This window comes from Tasmannia lanceolata, unplaced genomic scaffold (genome assembly GCF_043159265.1).
Source record: "Tasmannia lanceolata isolate RefF3 unplaced genomic scaffold, GAP_Taslan_0.1 ptg000013l, whole genome shotgun sequence".
NCBI classification, from domain to species: domain Eukaryota; kingdom Viridiplantae; phylum Streptophyta; class Magnoliopsida; order Canellales; family Winteraceae; genus Tasmannia; species Tasmannia lanceolata.
In genome coordinates, this window is record NW_027518690.1 from 344,709 (window position 1) to 358,001 (window position 13,293).

At 38.6% G+C, this 13,293-nt stretch overlaps 1 protein-coding gene across 2 annotated transcripts; it reads left to right on the forward strand.

Moving 5' to 3' along the window:
* Positions 1-296: 296 nt before the first annotated feature.
* Positions 297-11,853, forward strand: RAD52-1 (cobalt ion binding protein). Of its 2 annotated transcripts, none has more exons than XM_077393562.1 (5): positions 297-701; positions 2,945-2,982; positions 3,116-3,210; positions 7,833-7,998; positions 11,557-11,853. In XM_077393562.1, exons 1-4 carry the CDS (start codon positions 409-411, stop codon positions 7,974-7,976), a joined length of 570 nt encoding a protein of 189 aa, XP_077249677.1. In that variant the 5' UTR covers positions 297-408; the 3' UTR covers positions 7,977-7,998; positions 11,557-11,853. The 2 variants fall into 2 exon arrangements, with proteins under 2 accessions (XP_077249677.1, XP_077249676.1); XM_077393561.1 differs by having other exon boundaries at positions 7,833-7,970.
* The last annotated feature ends 1,440 nt before the right edge of the window (positions 11,854-13,293 follow it).

Genomic DNA, 13,293 nt, shown 5'->3' on the forward strand with positions numbered 1-13,293 from the left:
ATAAATTCCATATTAAGGGCCTGTGATTAGTCTGTTTAAACAAAGAAAGAAATGCTTAAGTAGGAGATGGACGAGGGTTCAGATCATTCAAAGGTGGGACCCACTATGCGTCCTCAGCATGCCTCATTGTGTTACCCTAACTACATAAGTTGTTTATGATACACCATCCGTGGGCTAAAGATCAATTGCTTGGACGGACGGATACGATTGCTTGATTGTGCCGATAGTAGTAGTCCCAGCACTTTAGAACCGTTGGATCAAAGAGCGAGAGAGCTATAATTAGAAAACTCCAGCCGGCTCTCGTTTTCTTTTCATTTCTTTCTGACACAAAATACGAGAAAACAGAGAAAGCTCTTAAAACCCTAAACCCTGGAGAGAGGAGAAAAAAGGATCAAAACCCTTCCTTCAATGGCATCTCTGAAGACTCTCTTGCGAACTTCTTCTTCTTGTTCCCCTCGAAATCTTCTTTTGAGCTCTCGTTCTTTCTCTAATAGAGTGTCTGCTTCAGTGCCGAAAAAGACCATCCCGGAATCGGAGTCGGAATCGGAATCGGAGGCTGCTGCTGCTGATATAAATATAATACCTACCTCTGGAATCAGTCGCCCTCTCTCGGAAATCCTGAAAGAACTCAACAGGAAGGTTCCTGATTCATTCATCAGAACTCGAATGGAAGATGGGTTTTCCATCAAATACGTCCCTTGGTGAGAGATTTCTACCTTTCTTCTAAAGTTTCCATCTTTTTTTTATTTAGCTTATCTTTCATCCAATTAATATTATAAGCACTCAGTTGATGAAGATTCCAGTCCTGATTAGTTGCAAGTTGCTTTAACTGCGATCCCCAACCACAATACCCATGCACAGTCCTCATAACACTACACTTGTTGACAACTTTGCCACGAAAATCCAATCTCATCCTACTCAAAGAAATGGAAAAGTAGAAATAAACAAGCCATAAAATGCACACAATGAGATTCACATGGTTCTGCCAAGATGCCGCGAAATCCTCGGGTGGGTGAGAACACAATCTTCACTGTGAGAAAGCAAAATTACAAAGATTACAATTGATTAAACCGAAACCCACAAAGTCGCAACCAAGACACTTCACATAGTGACACAAGTGAAAAAACCCCAAGAGGAGACACACACTCTCTCTCTTTTTGTCTCTCTTTCTCTTACCTCCACCAACAGACAAAACCCTCCCCTCTTAGCCTTCACTGTTTTTCCTCTCTTTAGTCGTATGTTAAAAGGAGACTCTTGTTTCTAATTTGGTTCCCCGCCACAACTATGAAACTTAGTCGTACGAAACAAGAAAATTTTCCTAACAATATCCGCATTGGCTTGTTTCCTAGCCTCCAGAAGATTTTTCATTGACCCTTATATTTTGTTCACGGGACACAGTCTAACACAACCAATTCTTAAGGATGATAGTCACTTTCTGAATCCTTAAGAAATATGAGTGGGCCACATACTGTCGAATTCGTCGTTGGCTGATGAGTACAGTATGTAGCTTGACGTCGAACACTTTCCTTGTTATCAATCCTTGCACACAAGTATGTATTTGAATGGCTAAAGTAACTTGTCTCTTGAGAATATAAAGGCATTTTCCCTCTCTTTCTAGAGGAGTACATAAGATGCAAAAAAGGTCCAGAGAAAAAGATATCTCAAGAGGAAAAAAGCCCTCTCTTCAACAAGGCAATCAAGTACCTAGAGACATCTTCCTAGAAGATCAAGCCAACACACAAGGCCCTTCATCAGAGGAAAGTCACACATCTATTCTTCACAACCGATAAAGCTCGAAGCCCGGAGTGAAGCTCACACATCTTCAAACACCGCGGAACGAGAAATATGCTACAAAAGCCCTCGCATGATGAGTTCAACTATGAGTCTATGACTGCTCGCCCTTAATCTCAGGCATGTTGAACACTGCCAGCATAAAAGCATGCTCATCTGCAATGTGCCTTGATGTTATGATCTATGTAGATTTAAGTGATCAGTACCTCTTCTTTTTTTTATGGAGCAATGGTACCTCTTATGTTCATCACTCTACCAGTCTACCCACAACCATATTGGTACTTGCTTGGATGAGGATTAATCTCATATACAGCCATATGTAATGCCTCTGTCTATGGATGCTGAGGAGCACTATATGGAATAGCATGGAGAGCCCAGAGTCTGTGATATGAAGATATGTTCATTCTGTAACGTTATTTAGGATTGGTGTAACATTATTTGAAGTGAAGATGTTAGGCATGTCACCATTCAAAATAAATTAAAAAAAAGAAGATATTAGGCATGTTCTCCATATCTTCCTCTTCATGCTTTTGCTTCTGGAGTGTTTGTCATTGTGATTCTAGTGCAGCATGGTATTAATGTTCTGATCTACTTCTGCTTAGTTCCGTGTGTCATTTATGTTGGTTTTCATTTGAGGTGGAACTTGACATGCACTGCAGAACAAAACTGATCAGGAGGCTTACAAGGTTTGTTGTTTCTAAGAATGTCCTTGCAATTTTTTTGAATGGTAATATTGTTGCATTTTTGCAACATTTGGAAACGTAGGGCCTGCTAATTTTTGAATTTTCATATTTTTTTCTGCATAATTTCCACAATTTTTTTATTTACTTTAAAAAATTTCTTTACCATCATCCTGTTAACTTACCAACTTCTCCAATAGCTCAAGCTTTTGGAGATAGGCAATATTTAATCTTTTATATTTAACACTCCCCCTCACGTGTGGCCCCACTTTCTAGGGTTGGCCTACACGTGGCACATGTGGCCCCACTTTTGGGTTTAGCCATTGCATGTGGATTTTGCTATCAAGGAGGTTTGAACCCATGCATTTGCTCTGATACCATGTTAACTTACCAACTTCTCCAATAGCTCAAGCTTTTGGAGATAGGCAATATTTAATCTTTTATATTTAACACATCCGATCTGTTACTTGCAGGCATATCGTCAATCGGATTATGAATTTACATGCTCCAGGTCTACGCACTTTCTTTTTCATTTAAATAGCCAGATATGCTACTATGGTTGGCTTTTGAAGTGCTATTTCTCTGATGCACTTAAAATCTTGGAACATTCAAAATGCTTTATTTGCTCCCACTTTTTGTTGTAGAATGGTCTGGCGAGGTTAGAAGCGTCACATATTCTGCTGATGGGAAGTCTGTATCCGTTGTTTATCGTGTAACACTCTACGGCACCGATGCAGAGGTACAGTCTCACTTGAAAATCTCACAGGATTCTGAATCATTATATAATTGGGAAGATAAAAAATAGTACACAAAACTCTGTTACGCATGGGGCATGCTTGCATGTATATATGTCTAAGATTGTGATGTAACAAATATGAGGTTTATATGCATTAATGAATCTTACTAAGATTTTGTTATCATGATCTATATATGCTCTTAAATACGTGTTACTACTTATTGCTATATTTAGCTTTATATATATATCTGTGTGTGTGTGTGTATCTTGAGTCTTTCTTACATTTTCTTTGTGTCTTAGAACCCAAAATTTGAGATTTCTTAGCTGCTCTACTTTACTTCTTTTTTGGTCGATATACATGCATGTATATCTTGCAAGGGTAATTACCTAGGAAGCACGGGTACTCTCCCGGGGCTCCCGTACCCGTACCCGACACGTATGGGGTGCGGGTACGTTCGGGTACACCCCAGGTACGTACGTCCTGGGTACGTACCCCAATTTTTTTTTTAAAAAAACCCAATTTTGGTTCCTGGGTGCGTGTCGGGTGCGTTTAGGGTGCGCACCCACGCGTACCCGACACCTCCTGCTTCTCTTATTGTCAATTTACTATTTTATTGTCCATTTACTTAAGATTTACATGTAAATAACAGAATACCCCTCATTTGGATTTATTAAAAATAGTTTCAAGACCCAAATCTAAAAGGAAAAAAAGTCAACTCTCCTGTTCTAGTACAAAATCCGAAGAAAAAGGGTCGGGTCAAAATTTGAACTTTCTTAACTTCCAAACGGTGGGGTATTTTTCAAATTTTAAAAATTCATAAAATCTATCATGTCCAAACATTATTAAATCCCAAAAGTCCGGTATAAAATATCTCATAATTTGATCTCTAAAAATAATTCATCTTGTCAGGCACTGGTCAACACACCGGTCAACACACTGGCGATAGACTTTTTTTCTAATGAATGATGTATTGATGCCTCATGTTATGAAATATGGAACTTAATCACTTATGAAATGAAAAGTAATATTAGAATTTTCCATTTTGGTGATGTTATTGTTATTTGATTGCTCTCCAATTATTTTTTTTTAAAATTTTTATAAATATATAATAAAATAGTAAAATATATTATTATATTCGGCGTACCCGCAGCCGGTTTTTTGGGAAAATCACGTACCCACGGTACGGGTACGGGGTGCGGGTACCCGTACCCGTACCCATGCTTCATAGGTGACTAATTACTATTAGGTCTTTTGCTCGTTTAGGTTAGTTTAGGTATTTCATTCATTTTATGTATATATTTGATTGTAATGTTGTCATTGATTGTAAGATTGAGTGCAATACAGCAATCACTACATTGAGAATTTTTTTTTTTTGGATGGTGAAGATTTATTAGACAAGAGGGGTGGAGGTGGGGGCAGCATAAGCCCTATGAACAAGATTGTCAAGCTCTACCAAAACAAAAAAGAGGACAAGAAAGAGAAATGCAAAAAAAGTCAATCACAACGAACAAGAAACATCACAAGAGGAGAAAGAAAATCCATACGGAGTTGATCAAACGTTAGAATCACATCTTTGTCAATTCCCAATGGCAAGAAGATCGTCATCACTGTATGAGATCTCTAAAAATGTCTAATCTATATGATGTGGCCCTCAATCATGTCAAGAATCTGCTCGGTAGTGTCTGCCACGGATAGCAAGCCCTGTCTCTCACCCAAGTATTGATGGAGTCACCCTCAATGATAATGTGATCCAACTGCGTCTGATCCATGAGACCGGTTCCATAAAGAAGTGCTTGGATCTTCGCCTCATAAGAATCTCTTCTCACCAATAGGCCCCCCAAAAGTCCATATAACCTTTCTATATGTGCTCCTAAGATATCTGATGCCAGGCAAGCCGGGGCTTTCGAGATTCGAGCCGTTGAATCTTAACTTCAAAATCCCAGAAGGAGGACATTCTGAGGGGGGCAAGGATACTCCTTGCTACATCTGATCAACCGAATCTCCTCCCAAGACCTGTGGAAAGAAGTAACTGAAATACCTTTGAAAATATGATGGTTTGTTGCCCATTGGATAACGACATAGAAGATTTGCTTCTGAATACTTCTCATACACCTAGTTACACCTTTGGAAAACTCTCCTATTCTTTTTCTTCCAAACCAGAAAAGAGAAGCATTAAAGAAAAGGTTTCAGAGCACTCTGCGTGAAGAAGGCCACAGGGCAAAAACTCACAGCTCAAAATTGTCAACAATATATGATCATGAAGAACTCAACCCACTATGAAAAGACCAAGAATGACGTAATAAATCTCACCCATGAAGCTGCAGTGAAACAGAAGGCGATCAACAAACTCAGCATTAGCTATACATAAAGTATAATGATTAACAATGATCTTCTAGTTTGGCAAAGATGATAAACTATGAGAATCTTATCAAGACACGTAGTCCAGTAGAAAGTACTAACTCTATTGGAGTCATAAGAGCTACGATCTCTCTAAGAGGGCAAATGGTTTGCCTAATGTACCGGCTGAGCAAAGCCTTATTCATCAAATCAGCCTAACTTCTCCAAACTTCCACATCCATTTCCTGAGCAAAGCCTTATTCATCAAATTCAGCCTTCTTATGCCAAGGCCTCCCAGCTTTTCATTAGAATTTACATGCTTTTAGAGCCCTCTCTGGGATTTTCTTTTTTGATTATCTTCAATTCTTGGCACTATTCATGGCACTGTTCATGTCAGGCCATTATTTACACAACCTTGTTGAAACCATACGGTTTTGGATTATTTGTTTGTTTTTTAAAGAATTTTGATTAATTTTCTCAGATTTTTAAGGTTGCTCCATTGTGATCTGGTGGTCACAGATTCGAGTCACGGAATGGCCGGAGCCTCGTGCACTGGGCCACCCTTTTTTCTCAGATTTTTAAGCTATTTCTAGTGATTTTTAAAGCCCTTAAAGTTTTCAAGTTCTTCAATCATATCCCGGTTCTTTTTTTTTTTTGAAGCTTGGTTTGTGTACGTGAGTGATGCTCAGGGCTGTATTTAAACTTTGAAGTACCTCTTTTCTTTTTCTTTTGGTCTTTAATTTAGTTTACATTTTAAAGTATTTTCTTATAGTTTTTTGTTGCCAATCCTCATTGAGATGGTTCAATCTTTTCATCTCATCTCTTCTGTGATTGAGACCTATTTGGAAGTGCCGTTTGGGGCCCACAGATTGACCTTGCTCTCGCAGCTTGGTCTACTTGCTTGTTCATATGGCTTCTGACCCATTCAGTCTATTCATGTTAAAATAGACGGAACACACTTAACCCTTTGGTCATTCCTAATGGGGAATTCTCCGGCTGGTCGAATCTTGCGTTGATGGTTTGGTCTCTGCACCTTTCTCTGGTGACAATGATGATGAATATGCTTAATTGATTGATGAATGGGGTGTGGAAAACCGGCAATACTAAGATTTTGTCATGGGTTGCTAATTTTGTGGATCCATCAATTGGAATGGTTTAGCTAAGCGTAAGACTGCCAAGGAAGCGTATGATAATCTCGACAGCCTATACTTGCAACCTAACTGTGTTACGCTTACTAATTGGAGAAATATAATCCAATTAGGAGGATCTTTCTATTCAGAATTGTTATTCTATAATGACTTGTTCCAATGATTGGCTGATAGTGCTCTCAATAGTGCTCTCATCTTTTAGGAGTATAGGAGTCAAACATAACCCTAGCAAATTTTTTTTTTTGAAATGGGACAAACCCTATCAATTTCTCTGACTGCTTATTTCTGCTGTACAGTACAACCACTCTTACAGTCATTAGCTGTGGCCTGTGATGACCCAAACTAGTATTTCGGCTCTCCGCGTCCTCTGATTGATATGTGATTAGTCCAGCATATGAAACTTTAGACAAATCAAGACGTACACTTTATATGTCATGACATCTTTACAGTGATACAATATTTGGGATTTACAATGTGGTTGTCTCCAGGGTCTTTATGATTGCTGGTCAATTAATCTAAGTTGAATAATAACCTCACTTAAAAGGACAACCACGGGTATAAGTAACAACTAGACAGGCCATTCAAAAAAAAAGGTAACAACTGGACCATGTAATAATAGGGCACTTGAGGTGACTTGCTTAGTTTTGTAGGGATGGACATAGCTGACTGATATATTTCAACATAAAAATACCAAGTCATATATAAGAATTTGAAAATACTGAAATTTTAATAAAGTAAAGTAAGCAAAAAAAAAAAAAAAACATCTACATCAACATTTGTGCCTGTGTCAATAGGTATTTGAACAGCTAAAACCTTGTTATGTTGCCAGCATTTGCGGCCAATCTTCCTAACCGTGCACGGGCCGGGCTTAGAACGCGTGGAACTCATCACTGGAAACATTGCAGGAATTTATCAGTCTTTCTTTGTTTCATTTATCACCATATAATTATACTGGAGTTCAAATAAATATAATGACAGAGCTGGGGAAAGTTGACTATGTCTATTTTACATTTATATGCTGGATATGTAGTTTTGGTGAGCTTGGTTCTCACTTGAACTTATGGTTGCAAGTTTTTTTTTATTTCCACAATAAGTTAAAGATGAGAAACTTCCTTACTTAAAAGGCTTGGAGTACATAGATTTACAGGGAATCAACGGGAACTGCCTCAGTTGAAGATACAAATTTTGGAGATCCTGTACAGAAGGCCGAGGCAATGGCATTCCGTCGAGCTTGCGCACGTCTTGGGCTTGGGCTTCACCTTTATCACGAAGATATGGTATAGAAATATGTCAAACCCTTCCGTGGTATGCAATTTTGGCTGCTTTCTTCTTCGTCTTATCAGAAATGCCTTTACGGAATTTAATTTCAGCTCCTGGTTTTTGCCTGTAAACTTAGTGTAAGCATCTATCATTGTATTTATGCCCGCACATATATTATTCACAGTAATGGAACTTAACTTCAGTGTTGAATATGCTTCAATATCTAGATTCATGCGTGCTAATATCCCTTTTGTTGTTTTAATCAAATAATAGAGCTACCCATACATTTTAAGATCCATGCAACTTAGTGCTAATATCCCTACTTGATTAAAATGTCGATATATACATGAGTACATGCACATTTAGGTTATGAACAAGCTTAGAAAATTCTACGCTCAACTGGATTTCTTTGAGGGCTTCCAGTGAAAATCGTTGTAGCACTGGAATCATCGTTTTAAATTTTGGCCGAAATACCGAAGTTTCGGATTTCGGCCGGGACCGAAATTTTAAATCAAAACAGAAATTTAAAAATTTCGGCCGAAATAAGATTTTCACCGAAATTTCCACCGAAACTGAAATTCTAATCCTTGACTGGAATTCATTGCGGGCTTGCGGTGAAAATCGATATCAGTACTCTCAGTCTCTCATGTCTGCTTTCCTTCAAATTGCAGATTTTTTTTTGTTGTTAACCTTTGTTTGTTTCTTCATTGAAATTATTTGTACTCTTCAGGGATTGCATTTTGAACGTCTCTACAATATCAATATCCACTTTGTCAGCTTGCATTTTATATCTGAAAGTCATCCAAATTGCTCATCAGTGGAAATAATTAGCTCCATCTTGCCATCTATGCTGGCTAAAATATTTTGTGAATCCATTGTCTTCACATAGTGAAAAGCCTTATCTTTATAAAATTGTTGTTCCCTATCTTTTCCTTCCTTTTAGTTAGGGGTGCAAGTTTGGCCCTGTCAGCCCTGACCTGCCCTGAGCCCGAACAGGGTCTGGGCTGGATTTTCTAACCCTGAGGGCTGGTCAGGGTTCATTTTTTAGGCCCTGACTCAGGGTCGGGTCGGGTTCAGGGTTAATACCTCGGGTCGGCCTGACCCAGCCCGACCCTAAGTTTTCTATTATAGAATTGAACCATCTGTGCATGTTTCTTTTGCTAATGTTTTCTATTATCTTGGATTGATGTTTCTTTAGATTATTATTAATTTTCTCTGCTACCTGTCATTTTGTTGAATTCATATTGTCTTATTTTGATCCCTTTCTCTGTTTATTGATTATTTTGTTCCATATGATATGTGGTTGCTTTATTTTTGGCACTTTTAACAGGTATTTGCACTAGGCTCAATCAGGGCCGGCCCGGCCCAATCAGGGCCAATCAGGGCGGGCCAGGGCCACGCTGAGCCCTGTAGGGCGGGCAATGGGTTGAGGTTTTTCGGGTCAGGGCGGGTCAAGACCGAGATAATGGGATCCAGGGTTGGGCTAGGGTTTTGAAAAACCCGATCCAACCCGACCTTGTTGCATCCCTATTTTTTGTATTCAGATGACTTTAGGAATTAGTAGACTTGAACTGAGATGGGTAATAGAGGGGGTTATGCTACATATGCACAATATAGATTATGATTATTTCACATCACACTTCTAACCTTGACTATAAAGTGGAAGCCAAGTATTAATGAGGGGTTATGGGATATTGCAGTATTTTTAGTAATGTCAAGGCCACCAGAATAGAATGTAATCAGTTTCTTATAGTATAACTGATTTACATGGCAAAGCAATGGACAACGAACAGATGTGAGTATACACTAGTCTGACCATAATAATCTCAAATTGGATTCCAGGAGAGTTAGCTTGTGAACTAAGAGGCATGAGGGCTACCGTAGGGTTTAAACTTAGACTTCAATCACCGTAGATGCGGAACTAAGCTCGTTTAGTAGTTAACCATAACAATAATGTATGATCAAGTATAATTGAGTTTGATTATGACCAAAGGTGGTCCTGCTTTAGTCCATTAAACTTTGAATTCACCGCTCTAGTCCATTGAATTTTCAAAGTTCGGTTATTTAAAAATGGCTGTGGCTGTCACCGCTGAGCAGTGTTTTAAAACTCGAACATGAGTAGCTTGGCCGAGATTTAAAAAAAAAAGTGAATTGGGGAGAGCCAATGATTGATATTTGTCATTTTTTCCTTAACCTAGGCAAATCAAAGGCATTTTTGAGTTTTGACTGACTTGGTAGGACAACTCATACTCGCTCCGGTGTAAAACTGAGTTGATTCCAGCTAGTCGATGATTGGCTTGTGGATTTTTTTGTAACTGCGTCATTCTCATTTAACGGTGGTTGTAGGCTAATTTTTTAAATTTCGGTATAGGTTTTGATCGCCACGGAAACAGAAACATTTCAGTTTCGGTTGGGAATTTTGGTAGAGATAAACTCGTTAGCGGGAAGAACAATGACTAGCAGTACGAGGAGGCGATTCAGCAAGAGAGGCACACCTCCGCTATTGACCCGATCAACTTGTTTTACCTTCAAACTCTAGTTCCTTGTTTATCCCACAATGTCGGAATACTGCCAAATTTTCTCCCTTAACTGATTCTGAAATCCAACCTGTAAAGTCATGAAAACATATGCAAATGATAGAATTTTATGATTAAACTTCATGAAATGCTTGAATAATATCAAATGCCCAATTAATACATACCACATGTTTGTGGTATGTAGTGGTTCAAAACACGGATGCGGCGTGGAACGCGGCCGAAGAAAATCCTAGTCGACACGGTCGAGTACTCGGTTGATGCGGCTGAGTACTTCGTTGACACGGTCATAATTCGAGACAGTCAAAGGAGTTTTTATTTACCCTGTAGGGCAAAACGCAGAATGCGTCCAAGGTTAAAGGGTCCACAGTGACGCGCGAGAGTTTTAAAACTATGGTGGTATGAACTATCGCGCATGTCTGATAGTATAATACATGCCGCATATCACATGTAATTCATAAATATATCTATGCATGATACATGTGCCACCTTTCACTTGCAATTTATATAACTATAATTATGTAACACATACTAGTGCACTTACAATTTTTTGGTGGGGATACAAATGGAAACATTCTGGTTGTTTCATATTTGTTTCAGTGGGAATTTAGAACCATGGTTGTATGCTCTTAGGTTCTAATGACTTTCTTCCCAAGTCCATTGCCCTTAGAAAGATTTTGGTTATTCAACTATAGGCTCATGTTCTGATGACTTTCCCTATAATCCACTGCCGTTTACCGATAAACGGCTCTTTCAATCATAAAATAAATGCAACAAGAGGGAGTTTTCGTTATTTTTGTTCAGATTATCTTGACTCGATGACTCGAGTGTAATGTTTATGAAAATGGTGCAAGATCTAACTTAAAACAGAAATGATTTTATGAAACACAAAACATAAGAGACATGATCTGAGACCGACCTCAACGAAATAGAGTAGCTAAAGGCAAAAATAATTGTTTTCTTGTAGTTCCACTGTCAATATCTAAAGTCTCCTACTTTTGAGTAAATTAGAAGCTTGGGAAGTCTGAGAGATAAGAGCCCGCACTAAATTTCTCTCCTCTGTAACTAGATTTACGAACTGTAGCTGCTTGGAATGCGACATGATGCTTGCTGGGTGCATTAATGGCGTTTATTAGTAAGAAATCAAACACAGTTGTACCTTATTTTGTGTCTTGCCATGTGGCACCTCTTTTGGAAGAATATGTACAATGGTTACCTGGTTATGTTGAGCAACAACTTGAGGAATTTTCTGTGTATTTCCTCTTATTAAAAGCTCGGTTGTGTTATGACTCGAGGTTTGTTGCAGAATCTAGGCTTTGGACATGTGTTTGCCATTATCAAAATAAGGGGGTATAGTTATCATTTTCTTAAGCTAATGCAGCAGCATTAGTTGCAATGAAGGCTCAACTATATCTTAACCCGAGTTATGGTAGTCTCTTCAATCAATTGTAAATTTGTAATACCAATATCATAAATCCAAGAAATTATACCCACACTCTTGTTTTAGTAGTGGCACGCCCTTTCTAAGTATCTGTTAAGAGGCAGTTGCAACCCCATGAAGGTATAAAAATGGCAGATGTTATCAGCACAGCCATATTTTGATATTTGCACAAACCCACCTGTCTTTTCTTTAATTAGCTCCTTGGAGCTTTTTGACGAGTTTTTATACGTTTCCTTGTTTAATTAGCTCCTTAGTCCCGTATTTTTCAAAAAGCACTGTACGGACCACATCATAGAATGATCCAAACCATCACTATTCCCCAAAGTAATTTCTAAAGCATGATCCTAGCCCTCCGATCTAGAGGTTTCCATAATGAGGTGGAATTTCATGTTCCCCTCTATACGTAGGAGGGGCAAAAGAAAAAAAAACATATTTACACAGGGGCTCCGCTCAACAAATGAATGGTTTGTGTCTTCGAAGTTGGAAGAAGATGGTGGTGAAGTATATTTTTTGAAAAATATGTACAACGCTGGCGCCTTGTAAAATATGGAGAGTTTATATGGTGTGTGGCCATAAAGTGGTAATTTCCAAAACAAAATATTGTGGGGGTCACTTCATAGGATTATTCATTTCTTGGGCCACCGTGTAAATCATTTCCATAGGATGATCATCTGCACATTGCACCCAATATGCATGTCTTATATTTAAAATAAGGCTCAGTTTAGTATGTTTTACAACATAAAACAAATTTTACGTCCGTTTTTACTTTGAAAGAAATGGAGCCTAAGAAAATTTTATGATACTCTAATGAACAACGCAATTCAAAATGACATCAACATTAGGATCCAAAGTGAGTATGACCCTGATACAGGGGGATCAAATCCAAATTCTATGGCTACGTTTGGATACCAACAAGATTTAGATTTAGATTTAGTTGATATTTTGAACTGGATCTAGGGGTGTAAACGAGCCTGGCTTTCGGCTAGGCTCGGCTCGGGCTCGAACCAGGCTCGGGTTATATTATGTTCACACCCCTCATCTTCCCTGGACAGCCCTACTAGTGTAATTTGACTACTTTTTTTACACTATGGGGGATGGTCCTAGTAACAAATGGGGTTCAAAAAATGAAGTGACATATTTTGCCCCCCCCCCCTTTCACTCCCTAGACAACCCTTTTAATGTATAAATTAATATATAATATATATATTTAAATATATTAAATTCTTAACGAGCCTTAACAAGCCGAGCCTGGCCTAAATTAGGCTCGGCTCGTAAAGGATTCGAGACGAGCTTTTTTCGAGCCGAGCTCGAGCGAGCCTCCGAGCCCGAGCCAAAATTGACACCCTTAACTGGATCAGATCCTTA

Excerpts from the sequence above, each read along its gene's own strand:
- RAD52-1 (XM_077393561.1), top strand. The coding sequence starts at position 409 with ATGGCATCTCTGAAGACTCTCTTGCGAACTTCTTCTTCTTGTTCCCCT. Across the intron at positions 702-2,944 it reads TCCATCAAATACGTCCCTTG|GCATATCGTCAATCGGATTA; the intron begins GTGAGAGATTTC and ends TGTTACTTGCAG. Across the intron at positions 3,211-7,832 it reads TCTACGGCACCGATGCAGAG|ATTTACAGGGAATCAACGGG; the intron begins GTACAGTCTCAC and ends TGGAGTACATAG.